Below are 26,106 nucleotides of genomic sequence, written 5' to 3'. Positions count from 1 at the left end.
TTGTTCCAGTTTAAGTGAAGCCACACCTGGACATGTCCATTTTAATGCAATCTTACATCTGGAAATGTTAGACTTTATCAGGTCATATGAAACTACATGGCTTTTCACATGGTAACTTTGACAGAGGCATCTTCACTCTGTAAATGGGTAGTTTGGTGATTTGAAGAAATAGTTTAACACAAACTTGCCTTTTGACAGATGACATTTTAAATACCCTATAAATAACATTTTGTGACATGTTACAGGCAAAGATGAAATAGAGTGGCTTTCACTTCGAAGCTAAAACCATTATGTCTTATATCAAAGAGACTTGATTCATAAAACCCAATAGAGATGAATTCTCAGACAAGACTATGTAAAATTTAGTCACAATTAACAGTGTATACTGGAAATGCTAAAAAAAAAAAAGGAAAAAATGCACAACTCTCATCATTAAGTCTATGTATTTTCTAATAAAATATATACACACRTGCATGGAAAGATATACATAGATTTTATATACAGAGATTCTTCTTGTTGAATATTTAGTGAAAAAAGGTTAAAAGATTTTCCAGATTTTCTAAYGGAGTAAAACCAGAACTCGTGTTCCCATACAGTGGCTTATTTAAAATATCATTTTAGCTTTATTTTGTTGTGGTTATTAGTGAAGTATTTCTTAAAATTGTGGTACAAACCCGTGACTCGAAGTTTATCTGTGCCAATTACAACCTCATTTTCATCCACAGTAAAAAGTGGCTTGCCATCCTTGGAGTTGATCTGAAATTGCTGACCATGAAATTCTACCATTTTAGGACCTGCAGAGCACAGAAGAATAAAGGAATAATTACGTAAGTTCTTTCAACTCTCTTTACAAATTGCCAAGCATTCAAATTGCAGTCTTAATAACTTAGTGACTCATTTATGCACATTAAGATCACAAAACACTCAGATATTCCAAGAATAGAGGCCTTGTAAGTACTGAATTTAGACAAATCTATTCACAAGATCTATTTTGTTGTTTAAAACCGTGCCCAGAGTCACGCTTTCGAGTTGGGTTYCCAGGGAATGTAGGAAATCCTTTACAAATTGATGAAGACCAACATGCATGTTCTTGGTGTCAAAACTGCTAGAATTCTTTGATCTGTATAACAACTTTTAATTTCGAAAACATGGAGATAAATTAACAAGGTCTTTTTAGCATCATCCCTTATGATTAGGGAGACTGAGCTGCTTTGAAATGACAGCCTTTCCATTGAGGGGCAGGACCCGCAGCTCTTCATAACAAATGCAAGTTTAGCTCTACATCTCTGGCAAATATTGCTGATCATGTTGTTCCTTGAAGGTACTGAAAAAGCTGAGATTTTCAGCTTGTATCTGATACTTCAAAGCAGAAGTCGTATCTAGCAATTTGTAGCTGACAATCTACGCTTGCTTGTTATCATTATGCTAGAGGTTGGATTTATTAAGCTTGAAAAGGGCCTGCTTTCCTTTTTCTGCAAGATGCAACTACTATTTCTAACATGCTACTAGATCCTATATTCACTATCCCATTTCCAAACAAACCTGAGAAATTAAAAGCTCAAATCACATAAATTTGAATATCTGCTTGATAGAATTGTTATCTAATTCTATGTYCAGAATTAAAATTACAAGGGAATAGCCAAAGGACTTGATATGCCTTTTCAGCAGTTCTTTAATAAAGGTAATTCATGGCTCATCCATGGAACAGCCCTGAGTTACTTTTTAGCTCAGTAAAAATATGTTTTAACATGCCGACTCTCATTAATGTTAAATAGCTTTCAGGTATATCTTCTTGATTAATGTTAAATATCTTCCAGCCATTCCCAAATAAGATAGGAATAACTGGGGAGGATCTCAGGTGAAAATGCCACTAAGTGACTGATGAGTGACACTGCAAATAAATAAGTTCAGACATTTACTGAAATCTCCATGGTAGCAGATGCAAGACATGCACACCATATTCTATACAATTTGCATAGTGCTCCACTTCACTCAGTAGATGCAAACCATTGATTTTAATCATCCACCAAGTGTGAAGTGTTATTTGGACTATTATGTTGTGCTCAGTATGAATAACAAYGCTAAGGTACAATGAAAGATACTGATTCTTCTTGGCAATGGTTAGGATAAGGGGACAAACTCTGCAGTGGATTGCCTCTCCATCCRTGCTCACACACTGTCTTACTGATCTGAACTGGGCTCGTTAAAGCTCCTCCAAAGTACCTGGCTTCATTTCCAGAAGAGTATTTCAAAAAGTGACCCCAAAAAATAACTTCATTAAGTGAAAATTTGTTAATCAGAGTCCTTTTAAAAAGCAAGGAAAGCAAGTCAATGCAAGTGAAACAGTTATGGTTCCCTTTCATTGCCTTTCTTGGAAATCTTACAGGTGTTTTATTATTCCTGTTCCTGCTGTAATGAAACTGCCAATTTAAGTAAAGTAAATCCTTGTTTATTCAAACAATCTGAAGTCCTAAATAAGCTATCTATTATCAACTTTAACTTATGTTGCAAGTGCTATTTCCTCTCTTTATTCTGGCTGCAGAACTACTGGATGCGGGGTTATTTAGTCCGCAGAAGAGGAGGCTCAGGGGAGACCTTGTTGCTCTCTACAACCACCTGAAAGGCAGGGTCAGTCTCTTCTTCAGAATAAGCACCAAAAACAGAACAAAAGGACATGGCCGCAAGTTGCACCAGGGGAAGTTTAGGTAAGATGTTAACAAAATTTTCTACAAGTAAAGAGTAATCAAGCACGGAAACAGGCTGCCCAAGGAAGTGGTGGAGTCACCATCCCTAGCAGTGTTCAAGAAATGTGTAGATGAGGCACTTAGGGACATGGTTTAGCCAGTGTGGTAGTGGTGGATTTACGGTTTGACACGATGACCTTCAAGGTCTTTTCCAACTATAAAAATTCTATGATTCTCTTTAGATAGAAGAAGAACAAGAGGATTAACCCCCTAACGCAGAGGAGCACGTCCTAGGTAAGTGAGGTGTTTGCAGAAAATCACCTCCAGCTCTTCCCCTCTAAGTAGCTGTATATTTTACAGGGATAGATTATGTGGGTACCCTCTGGTTGTGGCTACTGATTCAGGCCTTACAGATGAGAGAGGAGAACTAAGTTSTGATGATGCTAGTGAGTATAACTGCTGTACCAAACCAGAGAAAGCCAAGGCAGGAGAGACTTGAACACTTCTCATTCTGTTTGTTTGGCTGCAGCTTTCTTCCCCAAACTGGGATCTGTGAGAAAAGCCAGGATRGGGGATGCCCTCTGAAGAAAGGACAGATGATGCTGCCCAGCTCTGGAGCAGAGGAGAGTTTAAATGTATAATGAGAGTTGTGCTGTACCACACGTCCTCAGGGCCAGACTGTGGGTCCTGGCCTGCTCTTGTTACTAGTGCAGACACAATCTATGTCTAGCTGTTAAGCACCTTCACACATTAAACATTCCTGGGCACGGGGCTGAGCGACTCCCTAAGGTTGCAYGGATTTTAATTACTTAAGAAGGCTTGATGCCTATCGCCCTAAACTTTCTTCTTCTGAAGAGGAATTACGAGAATCTAAATTTAGGATTTAAGCACCTGAAGCATCAGTTAGGTAGGATTAAAGATGACTTAAAGACAAGCATTGCAAATTAAGCCCATTACATTTTAAAACCAGATTTAAAAAAATAATAAATCTACTAGTCCTGTGAGCAGTCACTGCAGGTTATATACTTCCCAAAGGAGTCTTAACTGATGGCTGTTTGAAACTATTGCTTGTGTACCTGCCCAGGCTGGATTTGCTTCCAGATTTTTCTCCTAGGCTTCTAAACCTCCTACATTTGACTGCATCTTTCACAGTAATCCACAGTCTTGTTAAAATAAATGCCCTATATATAATCCTTATTATGGAAGAATGATCTTGCTAATAAAAGAGATATTTTAAAAGTTTAGAAGGAATATTGGGTAAATAAAATTGAAGTAGATGATACCTTATTCATGCTAGAGACAGGTTGGTTGACGTGTAACAAATTTTAAAAAGTAAAAAATAGACTTTTAAAGAATTTGGAAAACATTATTGTAATTAAAAAGAGCAATTAATGCCTCCTAGTCAGATTTTATAATATACACTCAATAGGTGAACTGCAATAGCACTAATTGTATTGTGTTCCTATAAGAATCAATTTTATCTCATGAACAGTAGGTAAATATATATGAAGCTTTAATCTCCTGCTTATCGTATTTTGTTTAGCAATCTGCTATATTACTGCACATATGTCTACTAATATGAAACATGAAATCATACTTTCTGATGAAATCATACCATTAAAAATATAATGCAACAGACCATTGAAAGCACTCGAACAGTTTTCCCACTGCTGCTGCTAAGTGTCTCAAGAATTTCCAGGTAGATCCGCTGTCCTTGCTACCAGGCTGAGTAATAATTGCCTYGTGCTACATTAAACATCTTCAAGCCATACATCTGGCATGGACCTCATATGTGAGCATCACATCACATATCTTTTGGCACCACAGATGCCACAGTTCAGGTGATGAAAAATGGTTCCAAAAGCAAATGCCCACTGCCCTTTCATAACCTTATGTCTTCTCAGGCAAGCAATCTCCTGTTCTTTTCCTCTTCTGTTGCCACAAATCTCTGCAAATGAGTGCATTGCTCAACAGCCCTACTTMTTGCTTCTCACCTCCCTCACCTCTCCCTTAGGTAGTCTTCTTGAGTACAGAAGACCTTTAATTTAGTGATTCAGTGATTCAGTGGGAAAACATTTAAATTAATTCTCTTCTACTTTTCTTATTCCTACCTTATCARTCTTTGAGTTCCAGTCCAATACAAATGTAGAATGACGGGACAGAAGAGTATTTTATCAAAAAGAGGACCTGGCATACAATATATATGCACAATGACTTAATATCAAATGAAATTGAAACAGTCTAGGCAGACAGAGGCTTCACACATMCTGTTCTATGAAATGTTAAACACATTTGATGTTTCTTTATGTCCTGCAGAAGAAAAAGCTTTCAAACACTAACATTATTTATTCCATTCTATTTTTTTCATTTTTCAGTCTTCTCTATTACTTACCGTTCCTGTTAACTTATGGTGTCACCTACTCTGCGTGCTTCAGTCTTTACTTACTATCTGTAATGACTGAAGTATTGAATATAAGCCAAATTCCTGACTACTTTGGGGAATATTGCTACATAATTTCATTTTTAGTTAATTTTTATTATATTAAAGCACCTTRCTTAAAAAAGGGCACATAAAAGTGTATTAAAAATGTAATATTCCTACAGATTCTGTTCTACTTCAATGAGTAATGCAATATCAATAAAGGTAAAGCCATTACTTTTAGAAGCATAAAATTAGTCAGATTTTCACATGCAATAGTAGAAGTACTTGTCGTTCTTTTATTAGAACAAATGCACTGAGTATATGCAGCATGCCACACATACACATTTTAATGCCATTCATCTCTTACTGCCTTTAAAAACATCTCTAATAAATTAGTAGAGTACCTACCACTTAAAATTCCTCTTTTTCTCTTAGTTCACCTTTCTATAGTGGATTAAACAATCATCTCAGACCAAAATAAGGATGTTTAAGTGCTTTACTTTTATTTACTTCTTATCCTTTGTTGTTCCCTGTAGTTGAATATGAGTCCAGAGGTCTTTTAAAATCTGTTTTTGAATGATCAGSAAGAACTGTCATGTACTTGCAGCCCTGTCTTAGGCTTTTAGGGGGCAGTTCTTTCCAGGCTCAATGTGATTTAGGTACCTAAATGTCTTTCAGCATCATATTTACAAAAAGCTTTAATTAAATATAAAAATATATGAAATGCTTCATTATGAAATGATTTTGTTTTACATGTAGAAGTCACGGTGGGAATAGGAGATCATATTTCTCGCGACAGTGACTTGATTATGGTGTTATCTTTCCTTTCAGGCCTAATGAATCTAGAATTTATTGCACAATGAATATGTTCAACTGGAGAGGGTGAAACATACAACCAGCAGACAGGTAAAGTGAAAAGAAAAGTACCGAAGCAGATGAGGCATGATAATTTGAAGAGAGGACAGCTCATCTGACTGTCACATTCCTAAGTGAACACTTTAACCACTCTACCCATCCTATATAATGAATATTTTTATGACCCTTTCTTCCTCCAATTATTTCTTTCTTATAAAAAAGAAGCTGTAAGTGTATTTTCATAAGGTCAAACCTACCCCTGTGTTTTAGGGATATTCTCTGTATACTTGCAGGATCTGGGCAGAAGACTTACAGAATCTAAGGGGTTGAGGTTGGAAGGGTTGAGGTTGGAAGGGACCTCTAAAGATCATCCAGTGCAACCCCCTGCTCCAGCAGGGACACCCAGAGCACGGGGCACAGGGTGGCAGCCAGGCGGCTTTGSAAGATCTCCAGAGAAGGAGACTCCACARCCTCCCTGGGCAGCCTSTTCCAGGGCTCTGGCACCCTCACAGTCAAGAAGTTCTTCCATGGAGATGGAACTGCCTGTGTTTCAACTTACACCCATTGCCCCTTGTCCTATCCTTGGCCACCACYGAGAAGAGTTTGTCCCCATTTTCCCTATATTCTCCCATCGGATACTTATGCATATTGATCAGATCTCCTCCCAGTCTTCTCTTCTCCAGGCTATAACAGRCCTAGTTCACTTAGTCTTTCCTCATATGAGAGATGCTACGGTCCCTTAATCATCTTTGTCCCTCTCCACTGGACCCTCTCCAGAAGCTCCACGTCCCTCCTATACTGGGGTGCCCAGAACTGCACCCAATACTCCAGGTGCAGCCTCACCAGAGCTGAGCAGAGGGGCAGGATCCTCTCCCTTGACCTGCTGGCAACATCCTCCTGATGCAGCCAGGATCCCATTGGCCTTCTTGGCCACRAGGGCACTGCTGCCTCGTGGTTAACTTGGTTTCAACCAGGACTCTCAGGTCCCTCTCTGTGAAGCTGCTCTCCAGCAGGTCAACCCCTAATCTGTCCTGGTGCCTGGGGTTATTCCTCCCCAGGTGCAGGACCCTACACTTGTCCTTGTTGAACCTCATGAGGTTCCTCTCTGCCCAATTCACCGGCCTGTCCAGGTCCCTCTGGATGGCAGCACAGCCCTCYGGAGTGTCGGCCACTCCACCCAGCTTGGTGTCATCTGCAAACTTGCTCAGGGYGCACTGCGGGCCCTCGTCCAGGTCATTGATGAACAGGTTGAACAGCACTGGGCCCAGTACTGACCCCAGGGGGACACCACTGGCCACAGGCCTCCAACTGGACTYRGTCCCATTTATTACCACCCTCTGAGCTCTGCCATCCAGCCAGTTCTCAATCCAAACTGTCTCACCTCAATGTCCCTTCATCTAAACCACAYTTTCTGAGCTTCTCCATGAGGATGTCATGGGAGAAAGTGTTGAAAGCCTTGCTGAAGTCAAGGTAGACAACATTCATGGCTTTCTCATTGTCCATCCAGCCACTGATCACAACACAGAAGGCTATCAGGTTCGTTAAACATGAATTTTCCTTGGTGAATCCTTGCTGACTACTCTTGTTCATCTTCCTTTCCTTCTCATGCCTAGTGATGTTCTCTAGTATRAGCTGCTCCACCACCTTTCCAGGGATGGARGTGAGGCTGACCAGACGATAAACACCATTATTTTCAAGGAAGTGAGTACAGGAACTTATTCACCTTTGACTATTATCTTCAAATTCTCTTCCAATCACTTGGGTGTACTGTATGAAACAAAACATATTGCTGAGGTCTGCTATTTCCTGGTCACTGCAGAAGGGCATAAAGTATTTCACAATTCCCTCATCCTTGTCCGTTTTGAATTCCTTAATCCTGCTGAAATAAGGAGAGTGGGGCTACTCAGATGAATAGTTGTTCTCTAAGAGTGAGATATCCAATATTTGTCCCTTTCTCCTTATAATACTTTGCATATAACATACTTTCCCAAACACTTGCTTATTGTCAGAGCTGTGTATCTTGTTTGTATATGCATTGCGTTATTTTTCTCATGTTCTAGACATGAGACATAAAGAAAAGTGACAGCATAGGAAATCTCCTCAGCAGGTAAAAATTCCCCTCTACTTTGATGCTGACATATTTCAGCAAGTTGGCAATGCCCATAAGTCCCTGATTAACTTCCAGAGAATGTTTGAAATCTGGCTTGCTGCTCCTGAACATTATCATACATTTCTTTATAAATATTGCTTCTTTTGAGGCCAGGGTGTGAATCTTGCTATGGTAAGCATCTTACTATGCATAGTGCATAGATCTCAGTGGTATTTTTTTGCAGAATAGGATGCTTTTCATTAGAATCTAAATATACATTACTTGCTGTTAGAATAGTTCTAATGACTAGTTTAATTTCTTTCATAAACAAGTTTTAACTGAGGCTTGCTTAGCTAGTTTTAATCTAAATACATATTGATTCCTACTCACTATTTTCCTCTTTTTATAAATCTGAACATTTTATCCACTGAAATACACAATGGTCTCTCAAAAGATTTATAGCATATATGTTTAACATGCAACAGAAAAAAATGTGTCATGGACTGGAACAGGTAATTAGAGAAAAAATTGTTAAAAAGTTTATATGATATCTTATCCGCCACATGTCATTCTCTAAATTTTGCCTGATCTTAGTTAAATACGGTTTACTTTTAAATAGAACCAGCATGTCTGCCTTGAGGTGACTGGATTTACTCATACCTAAAATTTATATACCCCAGAGGTAACAATCTCTACTTTCATCCCTTTGGAACAAATAATGTTTATCATAGGAAGACTTAATCACCTCAGAAATACTTCAGTGAAATTTGCAATTTATCTTTGTATTAATTACTCCTATGTTGTATCCTAGCTTCTTATAATCCAGCTGGACAGCAATTAAAGCTGTGCAAATAATCATCTTCCTGCAACAAAAAGATCTTCAGGAAATATGTTCTGGCTTTTATCTGAAAGATAAGAAAGAACCTATTTGGACAAAAATGAAGTTTTAATGAAAGCCTTCTGGGAAAAATAAAGAAGGAAAAGCTAAATCATTTTACAATGCTATTAATTAAGTCAAGTTTATGAAACTGGCTTCAGGGTTTTCCCTGAAAAAACAACATCAAACTCCTTTTACATACATCATGCTTCATTAACACTGTTCTCTTCCCATTATGCCTCTAATGAAAAAATACCACCACTTGAAAATGAAATGTCAAAATGCTGATAAGAAAACAGAAATGATTTGACACTGGAAAGTAGTACTTTATAGATGGCAATTAATGTTAATGAAGCAATATATTAGGTACTGACACTTATCTGCTTCATTAGAATGTTGCCCCTGTTAAAAAAAAAGAGGGGGAAGGAAAGGACAAATATTCTCATTTTAACAGCTGCTCAAACTAATGTGATAGACATGGTAGATAGGTTCTAGGCAGTATTTTGGCTGTAATTGTGTATTCAGACTTCATAAATCTTTTTGTCTTTTACCATATTCCCATGTTTTCCAAGAGGAATACATATTTCATTGATTCCATGTTTCAAAGTGCTGAAAAGCTTTATAACATAGCTATCTAAATAAATTGTCTCTAGTTTTACATACTTTAAACTTAATCCCTGACCTGAAGCTATCGGTGTTACTTGGTGTAAATGATCAAACAAGAAACAGGAACAGGAATCCACTGGACTTAAGTCTGTTCTCGTAGACTTTGCATAACTTGGAAATCCCTTTTCTTTTGTGGTTTTTGCTCTTGAAAAAGCCACGATACAAGCAGAACTTAAGAGTTCTCTGGATATTGAAGCCTTCTTAAGTCATACTTGAAAAATGAATCTTTTCAGGCACAGGACCTACTTTTCAGGAGAGATTGTTTGGAAAACATGCTGCTTTTCAGCAGTTTTCTTGATGTTCTCCTCCTAATATCCTGGGATATCCCTGCAAAATCCCGACTATATTGTATTCATCTGATAGTAAGGAAGASCTATGCTTAAGAATGTAGAAGGCCATATATAATTTGAATTATATATGTTTACCTAGGTGAAACATAATTTACTATTTCATACAAATGTTGTTCTTAAATATTATAGATCGTATAGTTAATTATCAATTATTTAATTGATTTAATTGATAATTGACTATATGGTCTATAATGTTTCTCATATATTTTATAAATTCATTATCATTCATTATTGTAGGAACCTGATAAGTTTTGACACTAACTTGCTATATTATAATTCAATTTATAAATCAAAGGTAGTAAGTTTCTTTTTTGATTTTAAGGATGAATAAGGCTTTGAAGTGAAAAGAACAGGAGTCTTGGAGATGGCAGTTATTAGCTTTATTCAACTGCATTCTTGGATTATCAAAGAAAAGTTCCAGATATTTCAATTTTTAAGGCTGATGGGAGAGCAGTGGTAATAGCATCTTTTGAATCTTATTCATGATTTTAAAGACAGAAGCTACACTAATGAAAATAGTTACCAGCTGTTCTGAGATATCTTGTTACTCCTTTGCTGCTGCTCTCTTAATTCCCTCTGAATCTCAATCCTCTCACTTCCCATATCCGTGATTGTCGTGCTCCCTCTTGGACAACATAATTCTCTCAAATCCCATTCCTCCAAGAAATGTTCCCACAACTATCTTCTTCTCATGTTTTCTTAGCTAAATGAATAGCTTTATTAATTMTTTATTTGGTATAATATAACTTCCTTTGGTCATAAATGAGTTTAAAGTGATTTTAACAGCTGACTGAAATGCCAGATGGAAACCGTCTTGGTAGTAATGACTTATTTACAGCAAATATCGTCTAAATTTAGTACTCTCCCCTATTGCTGGTATTTTAATTCTGTTTCTCTGGTCTTAACTATGTGGTTCTCCTGGCCCCATTCCCAATAATGTTCAGTTCAGTGTTATTGTCGTTTATTTTGTGAGCACTTTTTTTCCTGATATATTAAATGAGATTGTTTTCAATGATTATAACCCTTTCCAGAGCACAACAAGATTCACAGAACTGGTAAAAAGTTCCTTGTCCACCTAACCTTAGAAATCTTAGAAACACAACAGCTCATGGTGCAATTTGCTTGCATTTTGTGTAATTTTAGTAGATCTGTGATTCCTGAGAACATCTTGGCTCATTTGTGTGCCTGTTACCTTCACATGAGAAATTCCATAGAAACTCCTCAATTAAAGATTCATTTCACACCTCTCTTGTGAATTACTTSTATTAAGGACTTTGTATTTAAATTAAAACAAATCATTTTGAATCACCATTTTCTGTGAATTAAAAGGTGTCTTTGCTACAGCGTTGTGTATGATATTATATAATCATCTTTGGAATGACCCCAAATTTCCMATATAAATATTTCACAATTACACTATGTTTATAACATGGGGAGAGCATTAAGAGAGAGTTCCAGAAGTCTGGGCAGTGTGTAAGTCATTAATTCTTTAGCAAAGACTTGTGCATATAAAGTAACACTCATTTTACAAAGCCACACACCCATTTTTCATACTTATGAAGGAACATCATCTTATGTGCATGCAATTTATGACTGGCTAAGGATAATGGCTAAAAATATCAAGCTATTTACAGATAATCATCTAAGAAACTATTGCTACCCGGTCATGGCTGTTCAATCATATCTTTAGGCATAGCAGTTCTTCTTTACAGTATTATTTTTTACTACTTTTTCAATGCTTTTCTATCAGTTTAAAATACTAAGAGTATTTAATATCAGTAATATTTCATTTTAGTGATTTTTTTCAGACCCAAATTATTATTTCATCCTTACCTTGGTATTTATCTGATTAGCTCTGAAAAGAGGAAGCCAAAGTGCTATCAGATCCTCCCTAATTCTGTGCTGAATTTGAATTACTTTAATGTACAGACCACTTTTAAAGTTTTATATTGCCTAAGCTAGATAGAGTCTCACTGTGCAGGCAGACAGTGTTTTGTCTGAACTATGCTAAGTAATGAGCTATCTTTTAGGAAAAGATTAGAGAGACTTGAAATCACAAGATACAATAACACTGAACTGCACATTATTGGGAATGGGGCCAGAGGAACCACATGGTGAAGATCAGAGAAACAGAATTAAACTACCAGTAAGAGAGGAGAATCCTAAATTTAGATGATATTTGCTACAAGTGAGTCATTACTACCAAGACAGTTTCTGTCTAGATCTGTTCTCCCCGCACCTCCCAGTCCCTGCTCTGTGCACAGGCAGTGACCCTCAGTTTATGGGTTTTCTTCAGCCTACATGCCTGTATCCTAAAGAGCAGATATGTTAAACTCTCTATTTAAGAAGACATCTTCCTTCCTTCTCTCTTCCTGTACTTCTCTTTGCCAGTGCTCTGAAGACAAGTCTAAATGGTGACTGAGAAGTGGAAAAAACAGTACAGGTCTGAGGTTTATAGCTATCTTTGACAGGTTGAAAGATGGATTGATTTACCTAGTGATTAGGACTTAATAATTGAAGTATTTTTTATAGGCTTCATTTTACTTGGGTAAAATTCATCCCCACTGGTTGGCATGAGCAGGAAAGTACCTTTTTATTTCACTTTGCTTTACAGTATCCTTTATACATTCATCACTGCAGCTCTCTTTGTTAATGAGGAAGATGAGTGAATATTTCAKATTGCTCACTTAGGAACCTAACTTACATTACAGGTGTCGAAGTCTAAGACAGAAATTCAGTTATATCAKTCTTTATGACCTATATTTTTTCTCCATAAAGTTTGCTAATTGCTTATCCAAAACATTTCTTTGAGAAGCAATGCACCTTCCTCTTGCCAATGGTCTCTCATATTGCAGGTTTTAAATATGGAGCTCCCTAAATTCATTATGACCTTATTCAAACRTAAGGCCAGAATTGAGATTAAGCAGAAATCAGGGCAGCATTTATCRCTCATTTAGAAGTACCACTCAAAGTGATGAAGACACTCATCCCACAAGTGCCTAGGTCCAAACCTGGACCAAATACCATGAATATCTTTGTATCATACCTTTTCTATTAGCAGTTCTATGTCATGGAGGCTGAACATACCCTGTCAAACAATTAATTAGGCTTTTGGCTCACCGTCCAACATGATTTTTCCTGTAAGATTTCCATTCTGGGCAAGGAGCAAATCAGATGAATTAGTGTAGTCATCAACGATCTGCTCTGTGATCTGCCTTCCCAGAGAATACCCTGAATCTTCTTTGTCATCAGGCAGGATGGACATATAACCACAGCACCAGTGCATGTCTGGTCCCAGGATGGGACTCTACCAACTGTATGGAGCAGACAGAAGCCTCAGCATATATTCCAGGTCATGGAAACGCTGACTTACTTACATTTATGGTCACATTATCACACTATTGCAATTAGTCCAAAGTGGTCTAATAACTGTACCAATAATATGACACTAGAAATACTGTACTTTCCACATCCTTAGTTATTATCAAAATGCGATATGAACTCTATTACCATGATTTGATAAATATTTAGGAGCAGATCTTTCAGAGGAATGATTCACATTTTTATAATTAACTTGAATGATAAAAAAGAGATTTGAAAAGATTTAAAAACCAAATGTGATTAATGGTATATCATATATTTTAAATGGGAATACTAGGCTTCTTTTTAAACTTATAAATTATATTTTCTTTTTGAAGTTTKTTTAAAACAGTCAAGCTTTCAAACATTTAATGAATTGATAAGATCATTCTTCAAGTTGACACAGAAACTACCCAGTCTAATCAACGTGTAAGTAAGTGCTGCTCATCAGTCTGAGTCCCAATCTACCAAAYTACTCAAGCCTATCAAGTTAGACTTACAGCTAAGCAAGTATGAATTATGCTTTGCTGCATGAAGATACTAGTTTAATCTGATAACTTAATTTGATCCTTTACTTAATTCTATCACTGTGGTTTTCTATCCTTTGGTACCTACTCCTGATTTTGGGCTTGATGATGGTTAAGTGTAGACTTGGCTCATTTTCGGCTGCATTTATTGTARGGAGGAGTGAATTTTTACTTTCTAGTTGTCTCATAGTTTGAATGGCTGGCACACCAGCTACTGCTTACCAGGCTGAAACGAGGGAGATGGGCATGTATCTGAGTGCAAGAGTAGGCTTGCTGGGTTGACACAAAAAGCACAGCTTGCCCACAAAACAYAGCAAATTCTGATGCACTCCAGCAATGGATGAGGTTTGTTACTTTTACATGCCTTACTATCACACAGACCTTCCAGCCTGTTACTCCTCAGGGCTTTTGCTGCCTAAATATTGCACTGCTCCTTAAAGTGTCTTAACCTGGGAATGGGTAGGATGCATCCAGCATTGCTGAGGGGGCTAGCTGATGTCATTGCAAGACTGTGCATTATCATCTTTAAAAGATCATGTTGAGTGAGAGAGATTCATAATGGTTCAAAAGAAACAAAAAAAAAAAAAAAAGAAAAAGCAAATGCCACCCCTATCTTTAAACATGATATGAAAAAGGATCAAGAAGCAGAGGCTTATCAGTCTCATCTCAACAGTCTCCCACAGAGTTTTATAGCCAAACTGAAGAGGTCTGGACTGAAATGGTGGACTGCAGGACGGGGAGAGAAATGGTTGGGCTCTCAGACCAATATGAAAATTATCCAAGGTAGTGGCTAATAACTAGAAGTCTAGCCAATGGTCACTTAAAAGTAACAAGCTCAGAGTGAATAAGACACACCTGTGCTGTTCATCTACCCATTATCCAGTCATCTTCACACTCACACCTGCAGGTTAGAGGTCTACATGTGAGTTAGTAACTAGCTATATCCTATACCTCCTTAGATGAAAAGATGTTAATAGGCCCGATCGATTCAATCACAACCATAGTATCGATTAGTATCGAATAGAATCGATCAGTATTGATTAGTATAGATTCGATACTAACCATAGAAGACCAGGCTAATCAGTTGTGCTGGCCAAGGGCATGTGGAACACTGCCTAGATGAATCTCCATGACTAGGAAATACATAAACATGACTTGTGCCTTCTAAGCARCAGGAGAGAATCTCTGCCTGTTTTTTGATGTCAGGATATATCTGTTCTATATTTACATCTSTCTATTTCACTCAGTAGACCAGTGTATCTTACTGCTACTGAATGTAGTAAAATATGTATATTAGTAAATTGGGAATTGCTCTAGAATTCACCTGGTCTCTTTTTAGGACATCTGCTTAAATGTATCAGTCTCAGGAATATTAGAAAGTGAAGAGAAGCAAAGAGATCTCGCCATACATGTTTTACTGTTGTATTTTCTTAGAAAATAACTATTTAGTATCAATAGCTACTTACATAAGAAAGAAAAATTTGTGCAGTGACATTTCCTGCATAACTCTGCAATAAAGAAGTGCTTCTAATTTTTACAGATTTAATGTTTAAATATGAAATGGAAAATATACTGCTAGTATACTACTACTACTTACTGAATGGCAGATGGACTATTCAAATATGGCTATTACAGTGAAACATTAGCATGTGTCTAGCCCTTTATACCATGAAAACTCCTTGTACTCATTAAAATGTTTCCAAAATGCTGAACAAGGAAAAATTATTTAGACTTACCCACATTTAATCTGCCTGTGACCTCCCCATTTGAATTGCGAGCATTCACAGTCACATTGTGAGTAGACTGGAGAAGCAGCGATGAGTCCTAAAGCATGGAGAAACAAATGCAGACTCAGCAAAAGTACGGAGAAAAAATGCAGATTCAGCAAAATAACTAGAAYTGTAAATAAATTTCATAGTTTAGTCTAGTGTTTATATTAACTCAATCGCTAAGAACAACTTTACAATTACAAAACCCTCCACAGATATAATCAAATATTTTGAACAAGTCCTTCTGATAATCTCCACTTATACATTAGACTTAAAATTAAAGTTAAAAAGTATACTTCCTGAGTGACCAAGATCTATGATTTGCTCAAAGAATAGTTGCTAATACTGCATCTTTTGAAAAGAATGACTTAAGTCCTATATTTAATATGTTTCCCTACAAATTTGAGATTCCTAGAAGGCAGACATTTAAGTGCTAGTACCTTGCACATTTTGTGCCTTTATAGTATTACAGTATACTGTATAGTATTACAGTCAGAAGAATGAATTTGAACTCTACCTCCTCTTTAGTCTATAATTTTGACTTGATTTAGACATTTGGCACTCACTCTGCTGGCAAGGAAACTCAGTTTTTGATAGGGGAAGTGGCAGACTGACTAGCTCAAACGTGACTTCAGTAGAYGTCAGTTCAGATGAAAATGGGTCAGCCTGAATTAAATTGTCTTCCTGCCTCGCACCCTTGTGGAGCTATGTCAGCAGACTGAGCAGCAATACCTGCTCATCTGYGTCCCCATGCTATGATTCAAGCCTCCAAGCCTTTATAGGTGTCAGGTTATATAAGGAAAAATGTAAAATCACATGCTGGGTACAATAGGACATACATAGGAAAAGTTTAAGTACAAGTTAGAAACAAAAACAAACCCCAGAGTTGCATATTTGTAACAAACAGAGCATGATCAACAGGAGGAAGACGTTTTGGCCATTCAGTGCTGAGCTGAATGAGACATATAGTTGAGCGAGACAACTGCTAAGTCCCTTGTGGTACATGTCCATGCTACTCTTGATTTGTTGCAGGAAAGCCAACAAATTAGGCAGCAACTTTCAATGCTTTCTCAGACCCTGAGATTGCAAGAACCCTAATATGACCAAATCCATCAAAGGCTGAACATGAACACCGCAGATCTCTGATCTCATTCACTTCTCTGCCAGGGCTCATGAGAATTTCAGTGAATTTGAGGAATATCAGAATATTCAGGAGAAAAGATTACGTTGAGGGAAGGGTATCTTCATGACAAAAGAAAAGACAAGAAAGAGAAAAGACAAGACAAGACAAGACAAGACAAGAGAGTCATGCAGAGGGGATATAACTATAGTTTCCTTGAAAGGACACTAGCCACGTGTCATTTCTGTAACTCTGTAAAGGCTTCTAAGATTTCCCTTCTGAACCTCTATTCAAGCTCCATCCTTCCACCCAGCCTACTAGCACAAACTTCAAATATCTTGCATCAGTATGATAACAARTAAGTGAGGTGTTCTGCAATAAGACAGGGCAAAACACACCTGGCAATAAGCACCTGCAGCTGGCTGCATCCCAGCCAGGAAACTTGCAGGGCAATCAGAGTATGCCTAATCATCATCTTTTGCTGCTTACAGAAGGCAGGGTATGCTAAACGGGTGTAATTGGCATCATCACTCATCACTATCACACCTCACAACACTCCAGACTAGCTATGGTAGAAAAATTCAAATTGCATGTCATTCTTACACCACAGCAAGTGCAGAACTACTTCACAAAAACATCCAGATGGGATAACTTATGGTGTGGTATTATGCTTACCAATTTCCTCCCACATTAGTTTCCCGTTCTTATTGCCCAATGTTTCCCTTAAAATCTCTGTATTTTGGGCCCTTCTGAATCTCCCTGCTAAATCCTGGTTCTGAGGAGCAGATGAGGACAGGAGTGAGTTCATCTTATGTTTTTCTTAGACTAACTAGCTGAATTGTCTTTAAATGAAGCTCATTTAGAGAGAGACAGTCCTGGCCCTTGTCCTCACTTTATTTTAAGTATGAGAGATTAAAGGCTGAACATCTTCATCCAGATCAGCAAATTGCAACAAATTGGTAGACTTAACAAGAGTGGTGAGGGAGACTGCTTTTGTAGCACAGGTACATTCATATTGATAATACATTTCACAGAATCACAGAATGACTGAGGTTGGAAGGGACCTCTAGAGATCATCTAGTCCCACTCCCTCCTCCAGCAGGGACACCCAGAGCACGGGGCACAGGGTGGCAGCCAGGCGGCTTTGGAAGATCTCCAGAGAAGGAGGCTCCACAGCCTCCCTGGGCAGCCTCTTCCAGGGCTCTGGCACCCTCACAGGAAAGAAATTCCTCCTCAAATTTCCATGTGTTACTGACTGATCACAACTGGTAACGTATTTCTAAATGCTCATTCTCTATCTTGAAATGAATATGTATTAGCTAAGATGCAAAGGAATTGCCCACAACTCTGTTGGACTCATAATGAAGGCATAAACTTGTAATAGGCTCCAGAGATGATGCACAGCAAGTCGATTTTCTGTTGCATATTTTGTTAGCACTTTGGAGACCTCATTAGGTGAGAAAAGCTGTTCAGAGACTGCAAGAAGAAAACTATTAATGCAAGGAAGAAAGCTGCTAGGATAGCCATGAGTGGCCCAATTCGCTAACAGAGAAACTTAGGAGAAGAAATCATAACAAATAAGCAATTTTATGAGAATAAATATGTACACAGGGCACCCAAGAGACCGAATTGCAGCTTAAATTAAATTAAATCTCTATAGAGTTAAAATTTAAGTCTCTATAGAGTTAAAATATGTTAAAAAGCAAACAAACAAGAAAAAAGATCTGATGAGTTATCAGTTCATAGGGGGCAAGACATCCAGTAGCATGAAGGCTCTAATTAATGTACTCCACTAATGATCACAATGGGTCATAAGAGAGCTAAGATTGTACTAGATGTTGTCACACTTCTTTTCTTATATTGCACTAAATGCGTTAAGAGCTAGAAGGAATCCTAAAAGTAGCTCAGCATTGTATAAGGACTTTTTCAGCAGAGGGAATTCTTAAGTATCAGCTGTGCTGRTTTTTAAAAAGTCGCAAGTCTTATTGGATAAACAATGTCAAGGGAAATTCTTTTAAGCACATAAACAGTGTTCCCACTGCCTGCAATACAAAATGGAATAGAGCACAAGGAACAAAAAGGAAATGTAAATTTAGTAATGCAATTTCATACTCTAAATAAGAGCTTTTCCTGAAATATTTGTTGTGGAAAGAGGGAAAAAGAAAACTTAATAGAAATAACAGATCACAGAATGGCTAAGTTGGAAGGGACCTCTAGAGATCACCTAGGCCAACCCCCTGCTCCAGCAGGGACACCCAGAGCACGGGGCACAGGGTGGCAGCCAGGCAGGTTTGGAAGATCTCCAGAGAAGGAGACTCCACAGCCTCCCTGGGCAGCCTCTTCCAGGGCTCTGGCACCCTCACAGTCAAGAAGTTCTTCCATGGAGATGGAACTGCCTGTGTTTCAACTTACACCCATTGCCCCTTGTCCTATCCTTGGCCACCACCGAGAAGAGTTTGTCCCCATTTTCCCTATATTCTCCCATCGGAYACTTATGCATATTGATCAGATCTCCTCCCAGTCTTCTCTTCTCCAGGCTATAACAGACCTAGTTCTCTTAGTCTTTCCTCATATGASAGATGCTCCAGTCCCTTAATCATCTTTGTCCCTCTCCACTGGACCCTCTCCAGAAGCTYCACGTCCCTCCTATACTGGGGTGCCCAGAACTGTCCCCAATACTCCAGGTGCGGCCTCACCAGGGCTGAGCAGAGGGGCAGGATCCCCTCCCTTGACCTGCTGCCAACATCCTCCTGATGCAGCCAGGATCCCATTGGCCTTCTTGGCCACGAGGGCACTGCTGCCTCRTGGTTAACTTGGTDTCAACCAGGACTCYCAGGTCCCTCTCCGTGGAGCTGCTTTCCAGCAGGTCAACCCCTAATCTGTGCTGGTGCCTGGGGTTATTCCTCCCAGGTGCAGGACCCTGCACTTGTCCTTATTGAACCTCATGAGGTTCCTCTCTGCCCAACTCTCCAGCCTGTCCAGGTCCCTCTGGATGGCAGCACAGCCCTCCGGAGTGTCGGCCACTCCACCCTGCTTTGTATCGTCCACAAACTTGCCAAGGGTGCACTCCGTGCCCTCGTCCAGGTCATTGATGAACAGGTTGAACAGCACTGGGCCCAGTACTGACCTCTGGGGKACACCACTGGCCACAGGCTTCTAACTGSACTCAGTCCCATTTATCACCACCCTCTGAGCTCTGCCATCCAGACAGTTCTCGATTCAAACTGTCTCACCTCAACGTCCATTCATCTAAGGTTGACTGGCCTGCAGTTTCCCAGCTCCTCCCTCTTGCCCTTTTTGAAGACTGCAGTGATGTTGGCTCTCTTTCAGTCCTGCAGCACCTTCCCCACTCTCCATGACCTCTCGAAGATGACAACATTCCAGAATTTTTGTAATTTACCATTTTAGCCTTCTAATCCTAACTCCAATATCACGCATGTCATCTGATAATCCCATTTACATTTCTTTTGCTGTAGAAATACAAACACTTTTTCCTTACTTTCAGGAAAGACATATATTCTCTATTCTTCCTAATGGAACTGACAAAAATATTTGTATATTTCAASTAAGGAAAGAGACATATTTTGCTCTAATCATTATTGCCTAATACTTCAGCTTGATGAGCTAATGATATTGCTCATGARATATGAATTTGTTCTGTAAGAGTTTGAGTGACTGAAAACAGTTGTTAGAAGTATTTTTTCTTTGACGAGATCTTCCTCTGCTATAAATTTATCTGAATGCTTCAAAACTAATTCACCACTTCTTTCTTACAATAAAAATCTTCCATATCAGTTCTTGTGTTAACTTAATCTGCTTGTGAAATACTTTCTTTGATCATTTTTCTTTGCTACTTCAGTACTAGTAATAAAAAGATCTATTTAAATAAATTTCAATCTTTCCAYTTAGTCTTTTGAATTTTACATATATAAGTAAATAAAAAATGTACATTAAGTATGTGCCCTAGAAATTACAAAAACTGAACTTTTTAGAGAAACTATGACTTTTTCATCCACTCATATTTGTATTTAAAAGATTATGAAAGCATTCTTTGGATGAATAAACAAAACAAGTGATTTTACAGGAAAACAGGTATAAAAATATTCTCAGAAAAAAAAAAAAAACACCTTTCTACAGTACTCTTAAAATYGTGGCATTGCTTAAACTACCATGACCATGATAATTTCCTTATGGACAATTTCTTATGACATGCCCAAGAGAAAAAAAAAAGTTAATTCTGTCATAGTAACTGGCACTTTGATTGTATTTGTAAAATATGTCATGTTCTTCCATCAAAAACATATTTGAATGTATTTTCACAACGTTATTATTAGCATGCAAAAAAGTGTATAAATATTTGTATGTGAGCTTTTTTTTTTTCCTCACAAAAGTTGCCTGGATGTAACCTATATTTGATTTACATTTACATGTATTTTAGCATTATTGAAAGATTCTCCACTTACCACTCGAGAATGAATTTCTTTGGCATAAAGAGGGAATAAGAATTCTGACTCCCCTTCTAGACGAAGACCTTCTTTTGTAACACGGAGATGTCCCATGCCTGTCTAGGGAGACATAAGAATTATGTACATTTTAGCATTTTTACTGTATTTATTTTTTGTTCATTTCATGAACTGAATTACTCCAGATCTCCCTATCTTCAGTCTACCTATACAAATATATGCACCAACAAATTTAAAATTTTGGCAATTCCTCATTTATTCCAAGAATATTTTTATCTGAGAAACTGCAGCTTTCAAAAAAAATTAAGTACAGGTATAAATTTTAAAATTTTGAGGAACAAAATACAATATAACACTAATTAACTTAGTGAAGTACATTTGTACTGGTCATGCTTAAATCCTCTTTGTGCATGCTTTCTAAAACTTTGTCACGAGCCATAAAATTTTACATGAGTACACACTTGTTGACCATTTCTCAGGATTTATCCTACCAAATGAACATACTATTTACCGTATGTCAGTTACCATGTAATACTTCATAACATATTAAAGGGAAGAAGAGGAATTTTGATGTGCTCCTCTCTTCARTTCTGACTTTTTAATTCATTTTTTTTTCTTTCCTTCCCTTATTTTTACCTCTTCTACCTCTATGTGAAGGGTCCTTGTCTTACATAACTCTATTGCTTTCTATTTCTGTCACCTGTTGTTGCTTTCTATTTCTGTCACCTGTTGTCAATTTTCTATTTTTCTCATTCAGTCTCTTCCTCCTCATTCTCCTTCCATCCCTTTTATGTTTTATTCTCTACTTTTTTTTTCCTTCTCCATTATCATATAGTTGAAAAATGCAATGACGAATTCGCTCAGCCAGTACACCTGAGGACTTTCAAGCTTCAGCTGTGGGTATTTTGCTTTTTTTTTTTTTCCCCTCCCCCACTACATAACATGTGAGAAAAAACTTGGCAAAAAATATCCCAGCCTTACACCTCAGTTACAGAAAATTCCCAATTACTTACTGGCTCAAGAAATACATGGGAGAAGTAAATAACAAGCAAAACAAAATCCAAAAGCATCTCCACTCCAAATTTCTTCAAACACTTCTCCATGTAAGAAGAGATGTGCAGTCTGTCACTAATGACACACCAGCAATTTATTCATAGAATATGAACTATAACTCTCACTAAGAGAAAGTTTCAGCTTTAAGAAGGTTCAATTATTTTCAGATATTGGATATCGTCTCCARAGAAATCACATATAATGGGATACATCTCTAACCAGACTTCAGTGAAAAGCTTTTACTACTTTTTAAAACAGGATTGCAGAGAAAGAAAGAGAGAATCATATAGATTAAATTATAAAAGGAAGAAATAGTCATGTCAACAGTTCACTCTCCGGGAGACTAGAACTCCTCCTCAGCAGAGGTTTACTTAAGTCTTTTTATTTATGTCTTTTAATAGCTATTTATCTTGTTAGTCAGATAATATTCAGAGATTCATATCTGTTAAATATTCTACTGCTTTGAAACTACTGAAACATACTAGCTTGTTTCAGTGGAATTAGGCAGAATTTTTAAATTCAAGACCATGGCAAAGTTTCTAGATGGTGCCTAGGTAGGTAGTGATGCATCTCATTGTGAAGAACCCCCTTACAGCTTTCATATTCACAACTACCGGGCAACACTGAGTGATTTCTAAATGTTTTTGAAGTAAATAGTAGGACATCATTTTCAAATTTGTAATTGAAAATGGAGATAAAAAACTTTTGAAAAATATCACAAGAAAATTTTGAGATATTTTAAGTACATACCACTAAGATCTGGAGCTCATTAAATTAAGCAAAATTAGGTTTTGATTATCTTCTCTGATCCTATGCCTCTTCCCATCAGTTGACAGAATATTATACAGTCTCTATAATTTCCAGCATTCTTCTGCCAGATTCTAAATACACTAGACTTCACCAGGTTTAAACATGGTTATCACATTTATTTTTTTCCAGGAATACAATGAACTAAACAAACAGTAATTGCAGAATAGATGTAAAAGTGACATAAACAAATCTGAAATATAAAATGACAGTAGTAAAGTAATAGAAGAAGTAAAACTTAATTCTTGCTCTGAAGCATCTCTGGAAAAATAACAAACTCCTGGGTGGTAATCTCTATCTTGCCTTTGGCTTTGCTAGGTAGGAGTTTTTAGCAGAGTGCAAATCTATAACTGATGTTGAAAAAGAAGATTATGAAATTTACTCAGCATGCATTTCTTATTTTTTTCTTCAGAAATAGTTATTCTTGAAATGCCCTGTAGACAACAGAATATCTTTTGCACCAAGAATAATATACCATGTGGCAAAACAGAAAATTTAAGTTTACATATAAATGCTTGTTTTTTCAGTCGTATCACTTAGGATTAGCTTGTACTAAAGTATGTCCCTTCTCCTTCATCAATACAATATTCTTATTCTCACATATCTGACCTAAGAATCTCATCATCCATTCTCATCATCCGACCATTCATGAAGTTCATAAACATATGGAGTTAGACTTGGGTTTCCCACATAAATTAATGACTGGTAGATGAACTTGGTAACAAYAACATGAGAACAAAAAAAATATGAAATTTATTTCTGTTTGTGACCTATATCTAGTTATAATAGTTATTACCATAATATCTGAGTATTACCATAATATCTATTCTTAAATTCTCACCAAATTAGAAATCCAAATTCTCCTAAATTCACCGTTTGGTGTGATGGGTAAATTCTCTTTTTATATGTGACAAACTAAATTACATGAATTGTAGAAGAAAAAGTTTTAKGTTAAATACTCATTCTAAAGAGCAGAGATCCGATGATAAGTTCTAAAAAGRGAACATTTTGATAATTGCATATATCTCTCTGTAACCACTCTGCCTCTTACATTGTAGCGTGCATGGTTTAGGATAAACCAGTTATTATTTACTGAATACTGTCACTTTTTCACTGATGCACAACCTTGATCTTTTCAGTTTCAAGGATTTGTGTCCATTCCTATGCAAAGCATTGRACAAAAATATTTCTATTGATTTSAGAAAAGGATTCAAATYAAAGTTAGACTTAGAATGTGATGCAGTTATATAATAAGGTATTGATTGGGAAGAAGTGGTGCTTCATTAAACATCGTGGATGTATCGTAAATCTGGTCTCCTGCTCCCTGATGCTGGCTCTGCTGGAGCGTGCTGGCCCCTAGCTCTGACACGTTATCGTGTGTAGCACCCTGAGACTCTGTGCTTGCTAATTACTCAGACAAAGTCCTCAGCACAGTTTCTATATTGGATTGACCTGCACAGAAGAGGAGGATGAAATGATTTAGACACTGGGCAGATTTTGATATCGCTGCAAGATGACGGATGTGGGATCTACTGACAAGAGCCAAACCCTGAGGCAGTAATGATGCAGTTTGGCATTAGCATTAGCAAAGGTGCAAGCAGCTGTTCATTTCAAAACTGCTATGCTGTTTCTAATCAGACTAGCAGATATATTTAACAGCAGTAGAAGCTTTTTTTTTTCCTTATTTGAAATGTTCTTAAGGGTGCTAATACTCRTATAACCCAAGAGTAGGGCTTCTTCAATGAATTCAAGCTGTGAGTGGGTTCAAGTCTCATAGAAGCTCACCAAAACACTATTTGAGTCAGGGATCAATTTCTACAGGGCGTTTGCCAGTTTTTCAGCCARTTTTCTAGATAGGAGTATTCCAAACCACCTGATATGAGTAGCAACCACTACTAGAATCTTAGTGAAGACTTGCGCTGCTGTGGAGTATCTGGATGTTGGACTATTTTGGATCATTCTCTTAGACTCAAGAACATTAAATATAAAAATATAATATAAATATGAAAATCATTTTCCTCTGAAATAAGGTTAAACAGTTCCATGATCCACATGCTATATAGTAGAGACGCACAGTATGTCCACAAACTATGGGAGGGTTCTGAAGTCTCTTTCAGGAAAATGCAGAAGACTGAGTCTTTCATCAGCACCAAAAAGTTCCAGAAGTCATCCTGATGGGCCTTGTGGAATGACGTTGTTCCTATGGCCATGAATATTTGTATTCTGGAAAATTGAGAAAGGAGTGGAGAAAGCTAGTTTGACAAGATTGGTGTGGCTAGCACTGAGGGCCCATTCTGTTAAAGCTGAGGATCAAAGAACTTTCCCTCTTTTCTCTGAGAGTGAAATCTGCTGTTCCAGCTCATGACCGAAATAGTCACATGGAAAAAGATACACAGAGATGGGACTACTCAGAGGGGAAAGCGGTAGCTGCAGATCTAGGACTCTTTCATGCCTTTCATACCTCTTTTCCCTGAAGGTATCACTACAGCAGAATCTCATTTGGTTTATGGCTCATGGACTCAAAAGAGCATCAGACGATACATTTGAGATTGCTCTCCTGAGATTTCTAATAATATTGTGGTCTATCTGTTGCAGGCAAATGCCTTAGAAATGAGGATGAGGCATGAGGTATAATCATTTTCTTTCCAAAACAGAAACTGGCACACACGAGGACTAACTTTACTGGCTCAATTGTTCTTGTTCATATATCATAGCATCACTGTCTCTGCATCTTTTCAGTGTGCTAGGCTCAAATGAAGGCCTCCCATTCCTCTAAACAACAGAAATTCAGCATCTGGTCTATCAGCTAAGAACTGCAAAGGAAAATTTCTGTTTTCCCCCCTTTGGAAAGAGATTAAATACTGAAAAGACAGGTAAACCCATATGTTATGATGGTCAACACAGTTACATTTTAAGACCATTCAAGCATTAATACACACTCAATTCAAAGAAAGCAGTTCTTCTCTCAGGAGTTAATTGAATACTTGATTTGTAGTACCTGTTCCCTCGATATTCCAAATTTCCCAACTATTAAGAGTCCATGCTTAATGTAGTTGCTGGTGAA

The 26,106-nt window shown here is 37.5% G+C and overlaps 1 protein-coding gene across 3 annotated transcripts in view; it reads right to left on the bottom strand.

Annotated features, from left to right (window-relative positions):
- The window catches only part of SGCG (sarcoglycan gamma), a 75,348-nt gene that overhangs the window by 21,752 nt on the left and 27,490 nt on the right, over positions 1–26,106 (bottom strand). For all 3 annotated transcript variants that reach the window (XM_026049860.1, XM_026049861.1, XM_026049862.1), the window contains 3 exons: positions 21,183–21,284; positions 15,567–15,654; positions 675–794 (listed from right to left, as the gene is read on the bottom strand). In XM_026049860.1, coding sequence (XP_025905645.1) covers positions 675–794; positions 15,567–15,654; positions 21,183–21,284 — 310 coding nt within the window. The remainder of the gene's footprint in view (positions 1–674; positions 795–15,566; positions 15,655–21,182; positions 21,285–26,106) is intronic.

The sequence above is a fragment of the Nothoprocta perdicaria genome, unplaced genomic scaffold (assembly GCF_003342845.1).
Source record: "Nothoprocta perdicaria isolate Ctin4 unplaced genomic scaffold, notPer1 scaffold_62, whole genome shotgun sequence".
Lineage (NCBI taxonomy): Eukaryota > Metazoa > Chordata > Aves > Tinamiformes > Tinamidae > Nothoprocta > Nothoprocta perdicaria.
This window is presented reverse-complemented; position numbering and strand designations above follow the sequence as displayed.